At 37.6% G+C, this 25,704-nt stretch overlaps 2 protein-coding genes across 4 annotated transcripts; both read left to right on the top strand.

Annotated features, from left to right (window-relative positions):
• On the top strand, nt 1-4,874 carry LOC105438815. The gene is made up of 4 exons (XM_030977773.1): nt 1-158; nt 2,405-2,694; nt 3,219-3,268; nt 4,698-4,874. Exons 1-4 carry the CDS (start codon nt 67-69, stop codon nt 4,872-4,874), a joined length of 609 nt encoding a protein of 202 aa, XP_030833633.1. The 5' UTR covers nt 1-66.
• On the top strand, nt 4,647-25,448 carry LOC105438814 (NACHT, LRR and PYD domains-containing protein 12-like). Of its 3 annotated transcripts, XM_030977507.1 has the most exons (6): nt 4,647-6,403; nt 7,336-7,494; nt 12,576-12,743; nt 14,513-14,683; nt 16,712-16,876; nt 25,250-25,448. In XM_030977507.1, exons 1-6 carry the CDS (start codon nt 4,880-4,882, stop codon nt 25,364-25,366), a joined length of 2,304 nt encoding a protein of 767 aa, XP_030833367.1. In that variant the 5' UTR covers nt 4,647-4,879; the 3' UTR covers nt 25,367-25,448. The 3 variants fall into 3 exon arrangements, with proteins under 3 accessions (XP_030833367.1, XP_030833368.1, XP_030833369.1); XM_030977508.1 differs by lacking the exon at nt 16,712-16,876 and having other exon boundaries at nt 4,651-6,403; XM_030977509.1 differs by lacking the exons at nt 14,513-14,683; nt 16,712-16,876 and having other exon boundaries at nt 4,652-6,403.
• Nucleotides 25,449-25,704: the final 256 nt, after the last annotated feature.

Genomic DNA, 25,704 nt, shown 5'->3' with positions numbered 1-25,704 from the left:
GTTCATGTCATATCACCATTTTCCAGAGGACTAAATCTCTGTAGAGTGCAAAGAACATCTTACACCATGGATGGATTCTGCCTTCTCTATCTGCTCCTGATCCTCTTGATGAGATCTGGTGACATTGAAACCAATCCAGGTCCTAACCCTGCAGTAAGGTACGTATGCATATACTAGAAGCACCTTCAGGGTTAACAATGACGTTGAATTCTGGGCCCTGTTTCATAAACCTTGTTATCAATAACAAGTTACAATAACTGTTTTGATCTACTAGAATAAGCCAGTTCACGGTTGCATGAGCAAGAGCAGATAAAGGTTATTGCAGAACAAATTGTGAAAAATACGGAGACGAAATACCGGATATGTGTTGATGGAAGTAATATGTAACATTATTCATTCATGCACAAGCAGTGCACTCCATGATACACAGGTGGAAGTATTCTTTGAAAAGGGAAAACAAAGGCTAAAGCACCTCCATCGCTGTAGGAGTGATTATTTCAAAATGTACAAAGTGGGACCTCTTCATGTTTTGAAGATCTTTGGATATTCAGGGTCATTGCAGAGTTGTGCTAACCGTGAACTAGTCTATTGTGGCATTTGTTCTGCTGAGAGCCTAAGATCAGGAATGTCATAGAAATTTAGCATTTGTGATTGATAACAAGTTTTATGAAACAGGGACCTATAGTTACGCGATTGCATTTCCAAAGAAACGGTTTGGAAGCGATTGGAAAGGTTGTATGGTGTATACTGTGAGGTGTTGGAGTTGTCAAAACAATAATTTTGCCCAGTCTTGCTAAAAAGTCACATGTACATGTATTAGCTGGACACAGAAATATGTATATATGGAACTCCACAAACATATGTCGGGAAAGTGCATGTGGTCAAAAACAAAATATTTGTCATTGAAAAAAAATGAGGGCATTTGAAGAGCTATCTTTTTCAGTCAGGGAAGATTTTGTTCTATGATACCCTTCTGTACTAAAATAAAAAAAGTGTGAAAAAGCTCAATATTTTTGTCACCTTTCCCAAAAACTCAACCTTCTTTAAACAAGGCAAATCACTCAATGTGGTCAATCATCATGAATGAGTCAATGTGCCACTTAAAATCATCATTTTATAGAACAAACGTTTAGTGATTACAAATATTTTGCATGGTACAGATTATAGTAATGATGATGAAGGTAATAATAATGAAAATAATAACAATGATGATAATTGTAAAATTAATAATAATGATAATAATAATAATCATCATCATCATCATCAATTGTATTAATATACATTTAAAAATTATCAGTATTTTGACAAATAGTAAAGTAATCCTTTACTTCTTCTTATTATTATTATCATCATCGTCATTATTGCATTTACTGCCTAACTCTGCTTTTTTAAAATAATAACCCTTGTCAGAACAATACTGCCCTGAGCTGACCTGCAACTTGGGCCAATATGTTTTAAATGTTATTATATACATGTACCTCACTTAAGTAATCCAGCAATCTGATTGGTCGAAATTGCATTCATAAACTTTAACTGTTCCCGAAAATTCCCGGTAACCATGGTTAAAAAACAGTCAAAAATCCCAATAACCATGGTTATTGGGAAAATAGGTCAGTCTCCATGGTTACCCCATAGGTTTACATGTTAAAAAATGGTCTGAGCGATCGAGGATACCGTACGTGTGCGAAGAATTGGTCGGTAATTTCAATACAATTGAATCTCGATCGATCTTACCGACAATTTTATCTTGCATTGTTGACATGAAGACGAAAATAAACTTCCAAAAACAAAAAAACGACATCTGCCGATAGATCTTGATCTAAGTTCGTGCCAATATGCATTGCAAAAGTAAAAGAAGGGCCCGTTTAATGGAGCAGCGGCGAAGCATCGACCACGCGAAGCCGTTTTCAATTCATTTTAATGTATATTAAAGAAAACTACTGTATATGGTGAAAGAGCGCGCTGGCCGAGCGGTTTAAGGCGCTGGTTTAAGTTTTATCACCTTTTGTACGCAAGAGATCGAATCTCATCTTCGACAATTTTTTTTTCTTCTTTTTTTTTTCTTCTTTTTTTTTGGCATATAAAAGTATTAATGACTGCTTTAATATTCGAGAAATAGTTGTTTTTATACGCTCTCGGGAAGGTTACAATTGGGCTAGTCCCCTCGGCACGCCTCGGGTAATAGCACAATTCTAACCTTCCCTTGAGCGTATAAAAACAACTATTTCTCTCAAAGCAGTCATTAATACTATAATATCACAGGCATATTATATTCTTATATTCCTAGGCTGTTATATATTGCATGCTCGAGCACGTATGTAATTGTTGAGTATCACATGACTTCTCAGGCAATAGGATGTTCTCTATACTATTGTACCCAATTGATTTATTATTCATTTTACAGTACTGTCAGTGAAATGGAGTTCCTAAAGCTGGCCCAGGACATCGCTCCATCATACTACGAGGCTGTAGGGATATCTCTAGGGATCCCCCGTGCTCAGCTACAAGCAATCCTAAGTGAGCAGTTGAAGAACTATGCAAGTGCATTTATGGATGTATTCATGAAATGGAATGTCATGCAGCAACCTCCACACTCAAACAAACGGCAGCTTTTGGCAGACAAACTACGAAAGATTGACTTGGGTGGCCTGTCAGACAGATTACTCAATGAGCCTCTAATTCCAAACAGCCAAGGTAAACAGATACTAATTTTTGCTTAGGGCTGGGACTCAAAACCTGGTACCCGGATCCTGCCTGAGAGCCTTGGGTCCCAAGACAAAAAAATTAGATATCCCTTTCCCGAAATTGGATGGCAATGAAAAATATACCCCTTAAAACTAAAAGTGACCTTATTTATCAAACAAATAAATGAACACATGCGTACTTCGTCTCAGATCGGTATATTCTAACAATTTAAATCATTTTCATCCATGTTTGGTGATGCTTAGTGCTAATATCTTGCCTCAAAATCTGGTGTTAATATAGAAAGAGAACATTCGAGCCTCCATTTTGATTCACGCAGGATTTAATCAGACTAAAAATAATAAATAAATAAAACAGCTTTCTAAAAAAACTTCTTCATGAAATACTGATCAAATGATGTACATGTACTAAAGACAAAATGAATTGTCTGTTATTCTTAACACTGCATGCTTAGTTTAAAAGCTGATAATTACTTAGTAATCACAACAATTTAGATATACTCATTGCTGTTGCAGGACAAGTTCGGACTAGTCACGGAAAGATGCGCAGTACACTTAAATTTGCTGTAATGCGTGCCGAAACATACTAACAAATATACATGATCTTACCAAGAAATCATTGAAAACTATAAGATCACACTGGGAAAGATACAACTACCGGTACTCAAAATTTTACCGTAAGCAGATCATAACTTGGACAAAGATTTCAATAGTTATCCAAGAAATGCGACATAAATAGTGATATTTGAGGAGTGAAGGGGCCTGCTGAACATATTTAATTACTACACTTGAATCCACTGTTTTACTGCTTTTTACCGCAGATGGCAGTAGAGTGGATTCTAGCCGCCTCGTGATCAACATAAACAGTATATACACATGCAAGTACCTCGCAGCAAGGCCATTCATCCTGCATGAATAAAAATGGCGGCTCGTGTGTTTTCTTTCTATTTTCGCCCCAGTTTTTGTCTCGCCTGCGTAGCAAAAAGCGAGACATAGGCGCCACTTTTCTGGTGACGACGACGGTGGCGGGTACCCAAATTAAAACTATTCCCAAAATTCCCAGCCCTACATGTATTGTTGCTGAAGATATAGAAACCATGCATGAAAGTGAAATGAGTTTTTACCATAAAGAAAGTGAGTGTTGCTCTGTGTTCTATACATTTGCCACAATTTACAGAAGTGTCAAATTTTATCAGGCCCCATGAATTTAACTTTGTTAATCGTAGATATTTTCTGTACACCAGTATAGTCAGGCGCGTCCCCGGGGGGGGTATTTTTTTGTGGGTGGTATTTTTTTGTGTGTAAACCCCCCTAAATTTCTCTGAAACCTCCCCCTTTTGAAAAAAAAAAAAGTATTCCCATGGTTGACCCCAAAAAGCTGACCTTATCCCCCCCCCCCCCAACGGAGCAAAATGTCAAATTTTCAAATTTCGAGACCAAAAAAAAAAATGTGTCCTTTTACCCCCCCCCCCCCCCCCCCCCCCCCCCCCCCCGCTTATTCAGCGGTTGGCTGAGTAGTTGCGATTTTTTTGGGACCAAAAAAAAAAAAAGTGACCTCTTACCCCCCCTCCGCTTATTCAGCGGCTGGCTGAGTCGTTGCGAAATTTTCGGCCTGATTTATAAATGTTAAAAACCCCCCCTTGAAAAAATCCTGCGTACGTGCCTGAGTATAGTACAAGTTCTTTGAGTGACAGCAGAATTTTAATGTTTGTCAGCTTTCTTTATGTTTACATGATCTACAAACAAATTATATTATTTTGCGTTGATCATTTCATTATGAAAACTCTAATTATGCATCTGCCCACGGTTGCATAATTGACTTCATGACTTCATACAAGTCAAATTCAAACAAACATGTAGGACTTTGCGTCTTTGAGTACATGCACCTTGTCGTAGGTCACACTATTAGCCTCAGGCCTTTAAAATCCTTTCAGATGTATCAAAATATATATTTATGTGTAATCATGTGAATATGGATTATCTTTGTATTTTTAGGAGGACCATCAAGACTGCTTGAATCACAGACCAAACCTCCTTCAGCTGGATCTCAGACCAAACCACTTTCTCCTGAACTGGTTGAGCGGTGTGCAAATGATTTCAAGTTCAAGTACAGGTCAACTGTCTGTAAGATCAGAGCTGATCCTCTCAATCCTGCTTCCATTGTGCAGTTAAAAGACATGTATACTAATCTTGTCTTACTAGAAGAACATGGGACAGAGAAACGAATGCTAGATTACAATGATATCCTTAATCTCGAAGTCAATGGAGAGTTCCCCAAGCGGATCATGGTCCAGGGAGAGGCAGGGGCTGGAAAAACTACATTTTGTGCTAAGATTGCCTGGGACTGGATTGAAGGGAGACATTTCAGTCGCTTTGTGTGGGTCTTGATTGTTCCTCTACGTGAATTTAAGCAACACACTATTGGCAAGATTGTAAAGTCTTATCTGGCCAAAACCAATCCAGCAACGGTTTCTCAGATTACTGAGTATATCCAGTCAAATCCTGACAAGGTATTCATTGCATTCGATGGGCTAGACGAGGTCAGTGGCGAAATCATGAAGCCAAAATCCTGCGAATCACAGTCTACTGATCAAATGCAACTTCAGCCATCACAGCCAAGTGTCAACTCTTCAGAGGCATGTGGAAGCTCATCTGAGACTGGTGATATTGGGCTTGTAGATATTCTTTGTTCAGACCAACTTGCCTCTTGCCCAGTCTTGGTTACCACTCGCCCCTGGAAAGCAGTAGAGATTAGATCAGATGGTGATCTAATGAAGCTTTACACTTTCATTCATGTTAAGGGTTTCAACAGAGAGAATTTGTCAGTTTACATTCACAAATACTTTCCAAAGAATGAGGATAAAGCAAATCAGCTTATCCAGTTCACCCGTGAGAATGATGTCATATCTGAAAACATGGCCCACTATCCTATATATGTAGCCATGTTGTGTCTTATGTGGAAAGAACTTGGTGAGCAAAAACTAAAGGAAATTAAATCACTGAAAACTTTTTCTCAAATATTCAAAACAATGATTGCCTTTCTAAAAGAACATTATGCTCAGAAAGAGGTGAAGAAAGTAGGCAGCTCCTCACTTCGTGCCTCTTTGACAACAATTGATGAGCTCCTTGGACCAATTGCCAAACAGGCCTTCAACGGTTTGCTAGAAAATACCTTGGTTTTTGGTGAAGATGATTTCGAAATATGCCCAGAATCCAAGGACACTGCCTGTAGGGTCGGGATTTTGTCTCAGGAGGACAGAATTACCACTAGCATGGACATGCATAAAGGGAATTCTTATGTGCAATTGCCAGTCTTCTTCCCTCACAAACTGTTTCAGGAGTACATGGCTGGAGTCCATCTTGCTTTCCTGTATGAATCAGATCGTAATGAATTCAACAGGCTGATTGAGCAAGTAGTGCTGCCAAGGAAGGAGGAGTTTAGGTATCTCCTGTACTTCACTGTGTCACAGAACAAAAGTATTGCCACCCATGTAATGAAGTCTATGCTTCAGGGAGTATACAGGGATTCATTCGCCATACGTAGAGAGTTAACTTTCATTGTTGATGTAGCCTTTGAGAGTCAGGACCCAGATGTAGCAGCCTTGGTGAAGGACAGGGTTTTATCAGAGGAGATTAAGCTGACCATATCCAAGGACATGACAGCACACAATGTAGCTGGTTATGCATTCATGGGACATGTGGTAAGTTTGATCATAGTTTGATAAAAAAAACTAGACCTTTTCAGATGGGCTGTATAACGTACAGACCACCTTATAATTTCGTTAGAATTGCCTTTATTATTTATTTTTCTTACATCTAACCACTTTTTTGTAAGCACGATTACTTGAAAATGGCTCAATCAAATACCTTCAAATTTGGCACACACATGTATAGGCATATGTACAAAGCACAATAACGTTTTCAACATTGACCTTTACTGATGACGTCATCTAGGCGCCATTTTGTAAAATTTTACGAAAATCAACACATGATCATATCTTCATAACCAAAGGTTATTTCTCATTCATAATTATCATGATCAAGGTCAATATCCGTCCGGTCAATTGCAGGTCAAATAACGCACGTGTGCGCGTACGTCCGCGCGTCAATGCGCGCGCAAAATTTTGAAATGCTCAAAATCGTCTCAAAATCATTTTGCATACGTTTTAGTCCATTCTAAGCATTTTATAAAAAAAAATTTTTTTCTCTGTTGCGAGCCTATATTTTTGCTCTGTATCCACCCTTTTCATTTAGTGATGGTATATTCCAATTGACATTTATAAATGATTAAGGTATGATTGAGGCACCAGATGGTGTGGACTTGAATAATCTCCTTTGAAACCTGTTCTTAGAGTTATACTCTCATTTAATTTTGTTTAAGGATTCTCTGTTTATTACATGGTAAACTAAGATGAGATATTCCTACTGTCGCAAAAATTGGAATCTGATATGAAATGTCATGGTGATAGCTCTTCAGCCTGTACCCTTAGTTATTTCCTTTTCCCTCTTACTCTCTGTAGTTCTAGCAGCAAATTTAGGGCAAACACTCATGTAGGTTACTCATGTTTGGCTTACATCCAAGTGAACATCTATATTCTGCATCCCATCAGTAATCACTTTGTCATTTTATCAGGTTGAACTCGGTATTGAGAGAGATTGTGGACCTACTATGTCACTTGATGTGGCAGAGATGATATGCTCCATTCCATCCTTGAAGGATTTTTTTGTTAACGAAGCTGCATTCCACCATCTTTTTTTTGAAACACTTGCAAGGAAAGGAAAAGAATCAAAGGTGAGCAGTTAATCCACAATTTTGATGTATGTGTGAGTTTTAATTTCATTTCATTCCAATACCATCTCTTCCCTTTTCTAATTCCTTTTAATATCTCATATATGCTGTTTTTTTGTACAGAAGATTATATCAATGGTCTTTTCACTAAGTTGGCAGCATTGTTAACAAAAGCTTTCAAGTGTGAAAACTAACTGTGGAAACCTAGAGTGTGGGCGGGGAGCACCATGTAAACAGCTGTATGCTTATAGAACTTGAATGCTCTAAAATAAACTCACATGTAGGAAGATCACAACATACTTAGAGGGGAAGTCCACCTTGATATTCAGTTTGTTTTAATAAATGCAGAAAAATAAGAGAAACGTGGGTGAAAGTTTGAACAATATCTGATTGAAGATACAAAAGTTATGAATTTTTGATGGCATTTTTTTTCAATTCATAAAGCTCAATAAAAAACACATTTGTAACTCTGATGTATCTTGTATTAAAGCTCCTCTCCAATTTGCTCTTTGCAGACAATTTCATAAAACTTTCATTTTCTTTGTTATTGATGACGGAATAGATTTGTTTCGTTCAGAGGTTGCGTAAAACTTATTTGTAATAATTATATTTAGGGTGAATGTAAGATCATTAAGGAAAATCATACATTTTTAAAGTATTTTATTACAGGGTCAAATGGAGGGGACTTTGCAAGATACGTCACAGGGTAGTAAAACATTGGGTAGATAACAAAAATGTACTCATTTTTTAGACTACAATCAATGGGAAGAAATGAGAAGGGAGAGTGATTCTTGCCTTTAGTTTGGACTCTGATGCTTTTTAGTATTGGTCACATTCGCTTTTGCAAGAAGAGAATTTGCATAATACTTACAACTTGGGATTAAGGATTGTATAACATGTTTGGGCATGTACTGAAAATCAGGTATATGTATTTATTAATCCTAGAAATATTATATTCGTGAAAGTTAAAGGTTTATTATTATCATTTTTATGCCTTAATTTGCCCACCAAAGGTGCTGCCGGAGGCTTTATGTTAGTCTTGGGCTGTCCGTCCGTTCGACCCACTTTCTCGTTAACGTCATATCTTAAGAACCACTTGAGATATGAACTTTAAACTTGATGGTAGTATGTATCACCATAGGAAGACAATCTCATCAGATGTTGGAGTAAATAGGTCAAAGTTCAAGGGCACAACGGTCAACTCATGAAATTCCAGAAAATAGTACATGTATTTGCTTGTCGATTCTGGCCCCTCTATGGAATTTACCAAATGGAAGATGTTAAATTTTACATCACATAACACAAACAACAACTAAAATATATACAATAATTAGATGAATACAGATAATTATATGATTATAGTACCTGGGTAGCAGGGTTTGCACGATTTAAATTACTTTCATAGAGGCTGTTCACACCGCAATGAGATAGCGCGGTCTATCGTAGCACCCCCTTTTTTCTAGCGCGCGCTAGACCGCGCTTTCTCTCGTGGACCACCCTCAAGAGGTGCTCTAGTGGCACGCCGTTTTTGCTTGCCGTAGCTCGCTGTTGGGCGGACCAAACCGACATTGTACCTTCCAAACCGCAGAGATAGCGCGGTCTAGCGCGCGCTATCTCTGCCGGTGTGAACAACCTCATAGACTCTATCTGGACAACTACATTGTACCCCTTAGACAATAGCGAGCTTTCGATTTAGGCACCCGACGTCGGCTACTTTGAGGTACTGAAAGGTGGAGACGTTGCGCAGCTCACGTTCGTTCCATTCGCGGCAGTGCTTTCGATTTTTCACGACGGTGCTTTCGTCGGTCACGTGACCAATTTTTTAATATCAGGTGATTAAATCAGGTAATAAATTCACAGTTCGCGAAAAATCCTTTACGAAGAATAATAACATGAGGATGACAGAAATAGAAAGTGATAGAATGGTAAAACAAAGAATAACATTAGAGAAGGTGATATAGAAGGAAGAAAAAAAGAATAACATAAGGAATGACAGAAAGAGAAAGTGATAGAATGGTAAAACAAAGAATAACATTAGAGAAGGTGATATAGAATGATAAAAACAAAGAATAACATAAGAGAAGGTGATAGAATGATAAAAACAAAGAATAAGATAAGAGAAGGTGATAGAAGGAAGAAACAAAGAATAATATAAGGAATGACAGAAAAAGAAAGTGATAGAATGGTAAAACAAGGAATAACATAAGAAAAGGTGATAAAAGGAAGAAACAAGAATATCATAAGGAAAGAGAAAGTGATAGAATGATACAAACAAAGAATAACATGATAGTAAAAGATGATAGAAGGAAGAAACAAAGAATAACATAAGGAAAGATAGAAAGAGGAAGTGATAGAATGATAAAAACAAAGAATAACATACGAAAAGGTGATAAAAGGAAGAAACAAAGAATAACATAATGAAAGATAGAAAGAGGAAGTGATAGAATGATAAAAACAAAGAATAAAATAAGAGAAGGTGATAGAAGGAAGAAACAAAGAATAACATAAGGAAAGAAAGAAAGAGAAAGTGATAGAATGATAAAACAAGGAATAACATAAGAAAAGGTGATAGAAAAAGAAACAAAAGATAGCAAGAGGAAATAATAGAATAATAAAAACAAAGAATAACATGAAAGAAGGTTATGAAACTACACTCACATTGAAGTTTTCACGGCGACGTGGATTCACAGAAATTGCCCCCAACTCCTGTCGAGTGATTTGGAAGGGAACGTGGGCCCAGAAGCTCACACATGCGCAGGGGATAAACATGACGTCACCCGTGGTAGCCCACGTCGGGTGCCTAAAATCGAAAGCTCGCTAATTTACCCCCTCCCTAGCAGCTACCAAAGGACAATTTATTTGGTGAAAAAATGTGAGAGGTTAAAATATCAGAGGTAAAATGCCAGGGCTAAGAACAAATGCCAGATGTGACAATTCTACACATCAATTTCGATAGAAGTGTTTTATTTTGGTTTTCGCCTATCCTTTTTCTAGGTCAATCGATCATAAAAGAAACTCTGAATTAAGGATATTAAGCGAACAAAGACCACTGCACTAGATGTCAACATTTTCATGTCGCCCCCCTTCCACTTCCAACTATGCTCCGTGGGGCACCATATACGTGACACATGTGTGATTCCGTCACAAAATCTTTTCAAATATTTGATTTTGTCACAAAATCAGTCTCATAGTGATTTTGTTCTCGGAATCAAACGTGCAAGTGATACTGTCCATGGGATCACTATTGCCATTGATTTTGTCACACCATGAAGTGATTTTTTATATTTTTATTCTTGTATCTTAATTAAACAAGGCACTCCCAGATCAAGGATGTTTATGATCATATAGACATATATTTGAAATGTTTGAATTAATCTAAAAGATAGGTAAGAAGATTTTTTGATGCCATCTTAATTTGTTTCATAGATATTAACATAAACTTAAAACTATAGAATATTAAAAACAAATCTATCCTTCATGAATTTTAACTTATTGATTTCCATATAAAAGTACAAATACTCTTTTTAGATTTTGTTGTGATAACCATTGGTTTTATTTTTTTACTTCTCTTGCTTGCGCTGTGTAATGAAATGTTACGTATTCCTGTTAAAACTTTTAAACAATTTTCTTCTATACCTTCATCCTTCTCTCTCTCTCTCTCTGTCTATCTGTCTTTTTTCCCCCTCCTTCTCCCTATCTTCTCTCATCATAATGATGTTTCAATATTGGATTATTATTTTGATGAGACCACGAATTCACTCTCTAATGGTCTTTCCCTTGATTTAAAAGAAAAAGTAGAATGTACCATATATTTATTTCCTGCACACCCTCTCTCTCTCCCTTTCCTTTATATATCTAATTAATGAAACAGTGTAAAGGCTATATAGTCTAAATACCAGTAAGAAATTGATTTAGACTCACACATGTACGTTTTAGTTTGATTGACAACCATACTATATTGAAAGAATAATATTTTGAGAGCAAACTGTTACATCAGTGAGCAGAGACGTAATTTAGGAGATGTCCTAGAACCCCATTTTTGGACGCTAACATGATTGTTTGCCTGGCTGTCAAATTATTTCAGAACGGACAATTTTGGCTAATCTAGCCTAATCTAGCCTAATCTAGCTACATGTAGCTTCATGATTAAGTCTGTATAAATTCCCTTTATTACATCAACACTGAAACTAATATGATTATCTAAAGATACCAATTAGATACAATCAGACTGGGTGCTGATATCTTGCAACTAAAGATAATAACTGACGACGGATAGTCAATCTGTTCGAAACGCCGAGCCACTCATCCTCTCCAAGCGCTGTAGTTCTCCTTCGAACTATAAGCTAAGAAAGATAACAAACAGTCCTTTTCAGGACTACACACCCCCAAGCAATATTATCGAGTCAGAGTCCTTTTCAGGACTCCTCAGTCCTCTCTCTCTCTCACATGGTGCACCCGCAAGCCTACTGTATAAAGATAATCAGTTATGCATTTTCCAAAATCAAGGAAACCTTGGTCTTTAGATACAATGTTTCATTAATGAGATATATCTCGTATCAAATCAGACTGAGTGATGCTGTCAAACAACTTAATAATATTCAATTTGCATTTTCCTATTAAAATAAACCAAGGAAACCTCGGTCTAAAGATAGACAGTATGATATTACTAAATATGTAAGGCCTCGACTTGTAGGCCTCGACTTGTAGGCCTCAATGAAAGATTTTGCTAAGTGCTGTTGTTTGCCACTGGCGCCATATGCCTACACTGTCATAGACCACTGTTCAAAATGAAAATTTGATCATCCATTTATTGAATGCTTTACAAAAAAGTCTATTTTAGGAGACCATTGTAATGTATTTCACAGGTTAGTGTCATACATTGTATTAACTAAAATACAGGTCAGTGGGTATATTACAAGTTGTACTACTATGACATCACTATTTTAATCAAATCTGAATATAAATACAGCTGTGTTATACATACCCGAGGTGATAATATAAGAATGCCATTAGAAATTAGTACTAGTAAATGAAACAAATGCATGTATAGATTAGCTTCTTAACTATATTGACAAACAATGCAGGTCCAGTCTATCGAGCTTGATTGTATCCAGTTTCCCACACCAACCTCAGGACATCACCTAGCAGAAGCACTGTGTTCTATGCCGAACCTGACTAAACTGATACTCTCTGACGGGGATCTCAACGAGGAGTTTTACTCTACATTGAAAGGAAAGGCATCATCCATACAGGTATTTGTGTACTTATGTAATTATCATGGAAAGGGTCATTGAAAGAAAGAAAGAGCAGTAATAGTTATATTGTGCACATGTATATACACGTATGTTTTTTTCTTCTCTCAAAACACTCCTTTTTTAAAGGCAATTCACTTGGTATATTGGAACAGTCATGAAACATGAAATAAAAGCAAACTACACATGTACTGATTCACTTGAAACTCAAGTTTGTATAAGATTTACACTGTTTTGATCGATAGTCATATCTTACCTTTTCCAAGTTTGATTGATATGAAATATGTCATACAGCTTTTTAAGCGCCAATTCTGATAAAGGCTTGAATTAACCAAACTGCACTAACAAAACTTCTGACTTAGGGTCTAACCGTCTTGTGCGCATAGCAAAGGATTATTTACGAGTAGTATTAATTTAAATGTTATTAGGAGTAGGACATATCGATACAAACAGGTTGAAAGCCCTACAAAGAATACATATAGAATGTTAAACTAGAATTTAGTTCGTCACGAGGACGAATAAGGTGGTCTGTCTTCAAGTCTTATGATAGATTATATAATATTTACTATATTGAGAAAGGGAGAAGTTATAAAGACATGTAAACAATGATGATCATGATGATGATGATGATGATGATGATCTTGATAGTAATGGTGATGACGATGATGATGATGATCATCATGATGATGTTGATACAACTTTTAAAAGTAAAAGTGCTTACCTTGACCATGTACATTCAAAATGGCTGCCGTTTCGGTGACAAACATCTAACAACTTCTTATCCATGGGTTTGGGGGAAATTTCAAGGTTATGGCAACCACTTCTGATTTTAAAAGTTGCTTAGTTGGATTTGTTATGTCAGAAAACATATGATTAGACCCTAAAATCATTAGAATCGGACAATGTTAACTGTGTTTGTGAATTTCTAAAGTGCATTGACCTTTTTTACCATAGCGCCCTCATTTAAGGTCGGAGGTATAACAACCTATACATTTTCGGAATCCTTATGACCAGACGAGTAATTTGATATGTGATTTAATAAGGTTCACTGTGTTAGTGAATTTGACCACCAGTCAAAAGTGTGCTGACCTTTCAACGTTTTTGACCATAGCGCCCTCATTTAGGGTCGGAGGTATAGCAAACTATACATTTTTGGAATCCTCATGACCAGACGAGTAATTTGATATACATATCGACACGATTGGAACTATTTGAATTTTTATCCCTGTGTGACCTTTGTTGACCCCTCACGAAAATGCCCGGGATTTTCAAGGGGGCAGCCCAAGTCAAAATTGTTCGGTATTCATCGAACACTTTCAAACCTTTGTTCCCAGAGATTGGTCACGGGACCTACAGGCTGGTCTCCTACTATAGGGCCTGATGACTGACAGAAATTTGAAGGAAATTGACCATGTCGATTTCGAGTGAACGTGTGCACAAAAAAGTGTACGGAAGAAATAAAAATAAAGAATAAATAAATAAAGAAAGAAAATTCTAACAAAATCAATAGGTGATCTGTCATCGACAGACCACCCAAAAATCATTTGTACTAAATCACTTTCTTTATAGAAACTTTAATGTGTTATTTTTGAGAATAGACAAGAATTGCAAATAAAATCTATTCAATGATTTTTGTTGAGAATGTTATTATGAATAGAACTATGTAATTAATGGAATTTGTGTGAAATATAAGAATGGAGGCAGAAATGAGTAAATAAAGCATATGCATTCATAGACATGCTCCTTAACTATATTCACAAACAATGCAGGTCCAGATGTTCGGGATGGATGATATCCAGCTTCGCCGGCCCACTACAGCCTCACATCACCTAGCAGAAGCACTGTGTTCCATGCCAAACCTGACTTGCCTCTCATTCACTGGAGAGGATCCCAATGAGGAATTCTACTCTGCATTGAAAGCAAAGGCATCATCCATACAGGTAGGTGTGTTCTAATTATTTAAAGGGTCATTGAAGACAAAAAAGAGTATTAGTGATTATATGATGCACATGTATATCAGGGTTTTTTGTCTCGCCTGCGTAGCAAAAAAGCGAGACATAGGCGCCGCTTTTCCGGTGACGGCGACGGCGACGGCGACAGCGTCAACATCAAAAACTTAACCTAAGGTTAAGTTATTGAAATTTTGATATAATTTTGAAAGTATAAGTCCTTAGTCAATGAAACTTGGACTATAGGGTTATCAAGTATCCCCAAGCATGTGAGTTGAATTTTAGGTCACAAAGTGAAGGTCAAAGGTCATTTCCGGTCAACAGACTTGGACTATGTTGTGGCATCATTATCAAAAACTTTTTGAATTTTTGATATAATTTTGAAAGTATAAGTTCTTAGTCAATGAAACTTGGACTATAGGGTAATCAAGTATCCCCAATCATGTGAGTAGAATTCAGGTCACTAAGTTAAGGTCGAAGGTCATTTTAGGTCAACAAACTTAGAGACTTTTTGTGGCATCAACATCAAGATTTCGAATTTTTATATTTTCAAAAGTGTTTGTTCAAATTCCATGAAACTTGTACCCAGAGATATCAAGTATCACAAGTCATATGACACAAATTCCAGGTCACAAAGTCAAAGGTCATTTTAGGTCAGTAGACTTGGATTATGTTTTCACAACTTGATATATGAGAATAAATGAATCAATTTTTTCTTATTTGTTCAATCAATATTCACTTCAAAATGCTAATTATATTCAGAGGATTTCATTTTTGGGGGCCTGCTAATGGGCCACCCTATCTATAAATAATGTTCCAACCTCAATTTTTCATCTTATCAAATTGCGTAATGCAGGCGAGACCGCCGAGAGCGTTTCCCTTGTTCTAATGGCAAAAACACTTTTGTTTTTTAAAGTTCATTCACAGAATATTTATGAATAGTCATGCAACATGGAAATAAAGGAAACTGATTCAGTTGAAATTCAAGTGTTTATAAGATTGACTTTGATGCTGCTTATAAGTATCGGCTTGCATGGTGATGTAGATATACAGTAGGCTTGCGGGTGCACCATGTGAGAGAGAAGGAGGATTCGAAACTCCCCAAAGTCCGCAACCCGGAGACTCCAGCCCAGACAGATAGGTAGACGGACGAGCAGACCATCCATGTCCACACCCCGGTGACTCAAGCCCACACAGTCATGTATTTTTCCCCCACGTCCGCACCCCGGTGACTTAAGCTCACGAACGCCAGCTATTCTCCACTCCCGAGTCCTGATGACGGATAGTCAACCTGTTCGAAACGTTGAGCCACTCCCGCCACTTATCCTCTCCAAGCGCTATAGTTCTCCTTAGAACTATTAGCTAAGAAAGATAACCAACAGTCTTTTTCAAGACTACATCAACAGTTCTTTTCAGGACGATTACTGAGAGTCGTTTTGAGGACTCCTCAATCCTCCCTCTCTCTCACATGGTGCACCCGCAAGCCTACTGTTTAAGTTTGACTCTGTTTCGATCAATTATCATTATCCAATGTTTTCCAAGTTAGATTAATAGTAAAAATAAATCTTATCCTTTTTTAAGAGCCAATTTCAATAAAGGCTTAAATTTACCAAACTGAACCATAGCAATAAATTACCTCTTGTGCACATGAAATCCAGAATTATGAATACCTTTAAAACATTAATAGCACATATACATTTATGGTTATCATTCATTTCAGTGTGAGAAGGAGTAGGATTTTAAAATGCAAACAGGTTGGAATCCCCATCAAGAATACTTACAGGTCACTTTTTACTAAATCCTCCTCTCCATAGAAACTTGAGTGTTCTTTTTTCTTCTTCATTAGTCAAGAATTTGAATTTGATAATCTATTCTATCATTCTTGTTGAGAATATTATTATGAATACAACTATGTAATTAATGGCATTTGTGTGAAATGTACGAATACAGTCAGAAATTACTAAATAAAACATCTGCATTCATAGATGTGCTGCTTAACTATATTCACAAACAATGTAGGTCCAGACTCTCAAGCTTACATATCGCAACCGTCCCACACCAGCCACATCACATCACCTAGCAGAAACACTGTGTTCTATGCCAAAGCTGACTGACGTGAAACTTGATATGTCACTCAATAAGGAATTCTACCCTGCATTGATAGCAAATGCATCATCCATACAGGTATGTGTGTCTTAATATTAATGACATGGAGGACATTGAAAGAAAGAAATAGCGGTAATAGTTTAATATGGTGCACATGTATATCTGTTTTTTTAAGGCCATTCACTTGGTATATTTGAATAGACATGAAACATGGAAGGATTTTGAAAACTACACATGCACTGATTCAGTTGAAATTCAAGCATGTTAAGATTGACATTGTTTTGATCAATAATCAATATCCAACCTTTTCCAAGTTTGATTTATATGAGAAATTGTCATATAGTTTTTAAGAGCCAATTTTAGTTTGGGCTTGAATTTACCAAACTGAACCATAGTAACAAACCTCCTGACTTAGGGGTCTTGCACGTGCACACAAAATCCAGAGTTATAAATACCTTTAATATTGAAACTAATCTGTTAATGATCTAATTTTTAAAAAATTCACAAGATAAAATAAGATATTTTGTCCGGCCTGAAAGAAACAGCAGTAATAGTTGTATGCTGCATATGTATATATGTTTTTTTAATGTGAAAATGATACAACAGAAAACATCTGCTAGATCTACTTCTGTTGTTAGATCTAAATGTTCCCATTAATATGCTTAAATTTCATTGTAGCAGCCAAATACCTTTGAAAATACATAGCATGCATACCTTGGGTGATATCGAATATATTTCATATGAAGTTATTTTCATCCATGTTTGGCATTGTTTATTGCTTTTCTTTTGGTCTAAATACCATGAGTTTCTTTTAATACATGATACGTTTGCTTACTTGTTTGCTTGCGTTACTAATCGCTGTTGCAAACCTAGATAAGAACGTGATTGTACCGATATATCATTCAAAACTATGAGAGCATAATGACAAACAAAAAAAACTTCTCAAAATTATTGTAAACATGCAGATACATGAAATCAATAGTTGTCCAAGAAATGTCACAGAAATAGTGATATATCAGGAGTTATTAGTTATATTTAGTATCTGAATGGGCTTTGGAAATCATTTATTCATTCATATTGTTGTGTGAAGTTGTGAACTGCGCATACAAGTAACATGCATTAAACAGGGATTGTATTGACTCTAATAAAGAGCTACTTGTTTTAAGTTATATTTTATTTCTGATTTAATTGATTGATATCCCAGAAGTAATGAGCTTTTAATTTGCCCTAATTCTAAAGAGGATCACTGTATTCTTCACCAGCTTGCCAGCTTACCAACTGAATTGTCCCTGCATATATAGCCAGCCTGCAGATGTTAACAGGATATTGGAAGGTTGCTAAGTTAGATAAATATATATATATATATATATATATATATATGCCTGCCAATAGCTCAACAGGATCATCAAATTCCCCTCTATATGTAGACACAAATTTGTTCTCAAGCCAACCTGCTGTTAAGCACGCCATTAAGCTTGCAGCCATTTTTTTCCACGAGATTTTCGAAGTGCTTATAGACGAGCTTGCCAATGAACTCACCGACGAGCTTGCATATTTAGAGCACGCCAACGAGCTTATCAGCCAGTGACGAGCTTGCCAAAAAAGCTAGCCTCAAGCTGTTTTTCCCCAAATTAACGAGCTCGCTGGCATGCTCGCAGCTAATTTGCATATTTGGAACGAATGAGCTCGCTGGCGAGTTCGTCTGCGTGCTCGTCGACGAACTCGCCGGCGAGCACGCTGTCGAGCTCGCATGTAAGTGTACTGAAATTTGTATAGGGGTGGTGTGAGGTTCTTATACATGTACTGTCCATCTTGATCACTACGCTAGAATTCACTCTACTGCCCTCTGCGGTAAAAAGCAGTATAGCAGTGGATTAGAGTGTAGTGATTAGCACTATTAAACAATAGATGAGCATTTCAATAAAATGGTACCCAGTAACTCCTCGAATATCACTATTTTGTGGCATTTCATGGAAGACTATCTGCTTACGTTATTTTTGGGCAGTTGTCTTTTCCGATGCGCTTTCATAGTTTTGAAAAATATCTTGGTACGATCACATATATTTATTACGGTTTGTTTTGGCACATATTACAGCTAATGCAGTGTTATGCCTACATCACATATAAACCAGGCTCCGTACGATTTTCCCTACCCGGTGGCTTGACGTGGATTACGAGACCGTACAGGAACCTTCCGATTTTCATTTCTACAGCATATATGGTCACATATTCTGCGGCGCCCGGGAGGTGCCCGGTGAATATTGGTCGAGTGAAATGCAAGGCGCCCGTAAGGGTGCCGGCAGGGTGCCGGCCGGTAAGCTTACGGGCTACGTCCGATGAACAGGTGCACCCATGGCTCCCGGAAGGTGCCCGGTCGGGTGCCGTGAGGTGCACTGACTTATTTGTCCTCTGGCATCCGCACTTCCTGTATTTAAAGCTGCGTTGTACGTTTTGAGATGCCGCCGTGAGGGACCCGCAAGGGCAATATTCATTTAAAATGGCCCCTGGACGGCAGACGCCTGTTGTTGTGCATTCACCTGGGGCTCTTGAGGGGCCCGTGAGGGAGCCGTAGGCAGGGCTCAAATTAATTTTTTGTCCACGGGGGCTCTTTCCAAAAAAAAAGAGCCCCCGTGAGCCTTCTCACGGGGGCTCTTTTAGTGCTGAAGGGGACTCTTAATTTTTTTACAAATTTCCATTGGTACCCATGAAACTCCTAATTCCTTGTTTTTTATCATTATCATTTATCGTCCACGAGCCGCATAGCGGCGAGGCGATATTTTGTTGTTGCTATTTTGAATCCCGTAAGACAGTGATGTTTTCCTGATATCTCCTAACATGCGGAGCATCGTCCACGAGCCGCGAAGCAGCGAGGCGATTTTTTGGTGCTATTTTGAACCCCCGTAAGTGATATTTTCATGGCATCTACTAACGTGCGTAGCATTTTTGGGGTGCTATTTTGAACCCCCGTAAGTGATGCTTTCCTGGCATCTACTGACATCTATACTGTGTTGGTCTGCACACATGATGGCATTTTTCTATGCACATCACATTTTCACTTGGCAGCCCAAGGGGGAGGGGGGATAGAAGGGTTAAACCCCCTAAACCGCCTAGATCCACCCCTGCAACATCTTTGGTCTTGTTCTTCTCGATATTGATTTACTGGTCAAGGTACATAATTTGCTGGTCTTTTAGAATCACCAGATTTCAGAAGATTCACACTTTTCACAACGAAAAACTTCTGCATATTTCAGTCTTTGCGTGATCGTCTCCAGCTCCAGCAGATATTGGGCGTCAGCGTGCAAACCTGTACTACCGGCGCAGTATAGCCACTGCTGACGGCCGCACAATATAGTGCGAGCTTCCGTTTTTTGTATCGGTAATACTCATAGAGATGGGAGAGATAGCGCCATCTAAGTTCCATTTCATTGGTTTAAGGTTTGAAAATTGATACTCAATATTGTGTTAAAGTTATATCAGAAAAGATAATTTTTATTTTATAATTCCACGGGGGCGATTTTTAATTTTGCAATCGCCCCCGTGAGCAACCTGACGGGAGCGATTATGGAGCTCCCGGGGGCGAATCGCCCAGCGCCCGCGTGTATTTTGAGCGTTGGCCGTAGGGTACACGTATGAAACCCTTGAGCACTGCAAGAAGCCTGTAAAGATTTGTCACGAGAGGTTGCATTATGACCCCCTCCCCCCTAAGATTTCGGCTATGGTTGGCTGTACGAAGATGAAAATTGATACACATATTGAATAATACTTTTTCAATATTTTGCTTCATTAAAAAAAAAATTATTTATTTGTTTAACAAATTACATAATATTATACAAATATACACTGTCTTGAGAGGTTCTGGTTAGAACTATTGGCAAGAGATGACTCCAATAGTACTTTTGGAATCACTGAGTACCAATAGTTTTAACCAGTACCTCAAAAAAAAGGCAGGGTATATTTGTTTTATATCCTACATCAAAAATTTATAATCAAGCAAAATAAGTCAAAAATTTATAATCAAGCAAAAAAGGTCACCTTTAATATTTGCTTGGTTGCTCCTGCCTTGAGGTCTCCAACTGGTTTTCCACTGAATCCAAAAATTCCAAATCATCTCACTCTAAGTCTAACGCGAACAAGTTCCAACGTCAACGATTAACATATTTACAGTGTTTCAAACGTTTAACAAACAATGTTTCAAACATATATACATCCTTCCATGTTTCATCTGGTCTACTTGTTGTAAAAATTCACCACACAGCTATTAAAATGAAACTGTTGTGGGTGAAGATTCTGCTGGTTCATGTCAATGTTCATAGTTCCAAACATCCTGTCTTGCTGTTGCGGTGGTTGTGGAAGTTGGGCTGGTGGCATCACTTGCAAGGGAAGGGCATCCATAACGCGTAGATGCCCACTATCTGTGAAGTCAAAGATGTCTGGATCATCGTCATTGTCAATGTTTTCTATCTCATCTAGATTAGAGGTTGTTGCTGTTGATTTTGATGGTTGATCTAGATCTGGATGAATTCTAGAAAGAGTTTCTGACATTTCACGCTTCTTTAGCTCACTAGTACGAACATAGTTTTTGATTGATGTTTCGGAGTGGTGGCCTGAAACGGACATGATATCTGTCGATGCATGCCCTGCGTGATTGAGCAAAGTAATACTGTTGCACGCAAGGAGTGGTTGGTGTAGTGCTTTGTGCAACCAGCGGCTTTACAAATGTTCTTGGTCATTTGAGAAAGGGTCCATTTCCCAACAGGGGAATTCGCATACCACACAATCTTTTTTACCGACTCTCTGCTTTGGCCTCTGCCACATCCATTCGCACTGAGGATTCAGTTTCGACAAATACTTTTTCATGTTCATGACAGGGCACCTGGGGTTTCCTGGGAGTGCATGCAGTTGTCCACCCTGACTTTGGTCCTCATCATCTTGATGGTTTTTATTGTGCATATCTCTGACAGTGTAATATTCCTTGCCATCTTCCAAATGGAGATCAAAATCGGTCGGTTTCATGTCACACACACTTTCCATGCCACGGTTTGCAAAGTAAATCATTATGTCCAGATACACTTTCTTTTGTAGACCTTCAGCTGTGTCTAAATTTAGACTTGCTTGGATACATGCCATATCATCGTCACTGATGGAGGGATGATGTTTCACATTTGCCTTCCCACTGGCTGGTCTTCAGTTTCAAAAGAACAGCATTAAAAGTCTGATTTGAGCGAGTAAATTCCTTACCCTTTACAATGTCTAGTCCTCTAGTGTTCAAGAAATGACGCTGTAGTGCAAATTGTATTGCTTGCATGGACTTCTTCTTCTTCTGTCAAATAGTGAGATTGCAACGGGTTCAAAACACCTGTGCAAGGCTGATCTGTGGTTGTTCTAAATTCACACGGATCACCCCAATTTTAAGAAATCTACATTGGTTACCAGTACGCCAGAGAATAACATTCAAAATCTTGCTGATTGTATATAAAGCACTTCTTGGTCAAGCTCCCACTTATATCAAAGAACTGTTGAATTTCAAACCTAATCAACACAATCGCAACTTGCGCAGTTCCCGAGATACTTTGTTGCTACAGATCCCATCTATCAAAACAAAAATAACGCTAGGTGATCGAGCATTTGCTTGTGCAGCCCCAAAACTCTGGAATAACTTGCCATTTGAAGTCAGGAAATCATCATCTGTAAACGTCTTTAAGTCAAAACTGAAAACACTTCTTTTTAATTAACTGTACCGTAAATCTAAGCATATCAGGAGCTCTTGTAGCGCAGTAGAATATATACATAATGTTGGATAGTTTCTGCGCTTTATAAATGTACTATTATTATTATTATTATTATTATAGAGTTCCCCTTTCTTGTTCCTTGCACCGGCGTAGAACTGCGACAGAAGTAGATCAAGCCCTTCACCATCAATATCATCGAAACTCGCCTCCACCTCCTTGCAAAATTTGCCAAACACTGACATTCCATACTTAATTTGTTTCTTTGTGTTGTCGCTGTCCATAGAATAAATAAAATCATTCAGATCTTCATCTTTGACACTGTCAAATCTCTGATTTGCGGAGGCCGCCATCTTTGCAGACGATCATAACAACAACAAAACTTGCACAAATTCAAGACCGAAAGCTGGCGCTATACAGGTAATGCAGTAGGTACTGTGACTCTAGCGTAATTTTTACATCCTGAGTGCCGTGACACCGCGGGAGTTGCTGACTGCAGGCATTTGAAATCTTGTACGCTCGCTGAATTTTCAACAAAAAAAATCAACTCCCAAATAGTACTTCTACTCCCCAATAGTACTCTCATATAGTACTTTTTCAGAGCAACCTTAAAATAGTTGGAATATTTCTGGTCATGTGACGAGCTCTCAACCAACCAAAAACTAATAAATTTTTGATGCAGGATATAATACACATTATATACCTCACTTAAGAAATCCAGCCATCTGATTGGTCGAATTGCATTCATAAACTTCAACTGTTCCTGTAAAATTCTCGGTAACCATGCATAAAACATTTCAATATTTTTAATAACCATGGTTATTAAAAACAGTTGGTCAGCCTCCATGGTTACCCCATAGGTTTACATGTTAAAAAATGGTTTGAGCGATGGAGGATGCCGTATGTGTGCGAAGGATTGGTCGGTAATTTCAATACAATTGAATCTCGATCGATCTTACCGACAATTTTATCTTGCATTGTTGACATGAAGACGAAAATAAACTTCCAAAAACAAAAAAACAACATCTGCCGATAGATCTTGATCTAAGTTCGTGCCAATATGCATTGCAAAAGTAAAAGAAGAGTCCGTATATGGAGCTTTTGCGAAGCATTCATCACACGCGAAGCCGGTTTCAATCCATTTTAATGTATATATTGGAGAAAACTGCCAAGCATGTTAACGGCGGGCCATAGCCGAGTGGTCTAAGCGTTGGTTTTCGGTACACCTCTTGTTGTACGCAAGGGTTCGAATCCCGTCTTCGACAAAATGTTAAATATTTTTAATTTTTCATTTTTTAGTCTATTTTTTTTCGGCATATAAAAGTATTAATGACTGCTTTAATATTCGAGAAATAGTTGTTTTCATACGCTCTCGGGAAGGTTACAATTGGGCTATTCCCCTCGGCAAGCCTCGGGGAATAGCACAATTCTAACCTTCCCTTGAGCGTAATAAAACAACTATTTCTCTCAAAGCAGTCATTAATACTATAATATGTAATAAAAACATACCTATTTCAGTTTTATAGTGTAAAGTGGTTGGAAAATTATTTGTTTTATGTTGTTTTGAAAATTTTAAACGCTCTAACATATGAACTACATGGTTTGTTTGAAATTAAAGTTAAGTAAAATTCCTTAATTGTCATGTCGTGAATGATATAGTACCAGCTCAACTATTTCATATCTTGTTTTTCATATTTTATGTTTTCTTTTGTTGGATGAACCCCACATTGATTCTTCTTTAGTCTAACACACTAGCAAATAGAGAAAATTGCACATTTTGATTGACATGTGATCAATAATTGTAATTTGACACCCCTACCGTAGATCCGAATTGCACAGTTGGTATCAAAATGTGTGAAAGACTTGAAAGAAAATATAAAGTAATTCAAGTGGTAAAGACGGAGCACAAAAAACTCTAGGGGGGGGGCATTATGGCCCCACTGCCTGATTAGGGTTAAACCAATAAACAGTTTCAACCAAACAAGGCTCAGGTATGTGAGAGCATGAAAATATTAAATGAAAAGAGTTTAGGTTCGTGAGGCCAGATGTTAAAGGTCACAGGATCATTGATCATTGAATATACATGTAGGGGGATTCATATCAGAGATGCAGTCACATTCATCTTGCTTTTTCTGCATTGTGTACATTACATATGGGTAAATGTCTATTTTGGCTGTGCATAGTGCAATCATTCTCGATGCTGCACAGTAACCAATGGTTAAATTCTATAAATTCAGTATCAAAGATGCACAAGTTCTAGGCTAGTAAGTCGGGACAGATCTTGGAAATAATTTTTTCTTAAACACATTACTTTCAGGAAAGTAGGCTGCTTCCACCAACCCAAGCCTTTTAAGGGTTGAATCGTAAAAGTAATGCTTTTCTGTTCTCTGTTGTTCTCTGTTGTTCTCTGATCCCCTAATAGTATGAGAAAAAGTATAAAGATTTGTCTAACAGGTAGTTGATTTTGATTTACTTGTCGTAGATACCATATTCCACTACTTCTGCTATAGAGGATACTACTACCAGTACTAATGTAAATCTCTTTTTCTTACTGTAGCCTTTTTAATTCTCCATACTTCTTTTTTTTCCTTCTTATTTTCATTTTGTTTAAGGGATGTAACTTTAGCTGTTGAGTGTGTATTCCCCAAGAAAATATATTATATGCCAGAATGAAATAGATCCACTTACTTTAAACTGATACAAATTTTGCTATTACATTTTACAGGGTTGTTTTCCTCAGATCAGGAAGGGAAACTTCAGGTTCAATGGAGTTGCTCAAGATGACTTGAACTCATTTCTTCACACCCTCACATGTTGGCAAAGGTCAGTACAGTATATGTGATAAACAAAATTAAGATTCAGGTAACAGCATGTAGACTTTTCATGAATAGTGCGATATATAAACAATATAAAAAGCCTCTAGTGGAATAGTTGGGGTTGTTCGGGATATTTTGGTGCAGATTCTTCTAAAAGCACCAAATTTGACCCAGAGGTAGCTTATAGTACCATACTATTACGATTTCTGCAAAGCGCCAAGAAGGGCGCCCACTGTGGCCGCCATATTGGGCAAATCCAAAATGGCCGCCATCTGAGTTAAAAGGTCAAGAGTAGTTCCAAAAGGAAAAGGGCTAATATGATACAAATTTATATATTTATGGGGTTTGGGGGGTCAGAGAATCT

The sequence above is a fragment of the Strongylocentrotus purpuratus genome, unplaced genomic scaffold (genome assembly GCF_000002235.5).
Source record: "Strongylocentrotus purpuratus isolate Spur 01 unplaced genomic scaffold, Spur_5.0 spur5_scaffold_1, whole genome shotgun sequence".
Classification (NCBI taxonomy): Eukaryota; Metazoa; Echinodermata; class Echinoidea; order Camarodonta; family Strongylocentrotidae; genus Strongylocentrotus; species Strongylocentrotus purpuratus.
This window is presented reverse-complemented; position numbering and strand designations above follow the sequence as displayed.

What these genes read in the sequence shown, in the direction of transcription:
- LOC105438815 (XM_030977773.1), top strand. Translation starts at nt 67, where the DNA reads ATGGATGGATTCTGCCTTCTCTATCTGCTCCTGATCCTCTTGATGAGA. An exon ending in TCTAATTCCAAACAGCCAAG is followed by an intron (nt 2,695 to 3,218) that starts GTAAACAGATAC and finishes TTGCTGTTGCAG; the next exon opens with GACAAGTTCGGACTAGTCAC. An exon ending in GCAGTACACTTAAATTTGCT is followed by an intron (nt 3,269 to 4,697) that starts GTAATGCGTGCC and finishes TTGTATTTTTAG; the next exon opens with GAGGACCATCAAGACTGCTT.
- LOC105438814 (XM_030977507.1), top strand. Translation starts at nt 4,880, where the DNA reads ATGTATACTAATCTTGTCTTACTAGAAGAACATGGGACAGAGAAACGA. An exon ending in GGAAAGGAAAAGAATCAAAG is followed by an intron (nt 7,495 to 12,575) that starts GTGAGCAGTTAA and finishes CAAACAATGCAG; the next exon opens with GTCCAGTCTATCGAGCTTGA. An exon ending in GAAAGGCATCATCCATACAG is followed by an intron (nt 12,744 to 14,512) that starts GTATTTGTGTAC and finishes CAAACAATGCAG; the next exon opens with GTCCAGATGTTCGGGATGGA.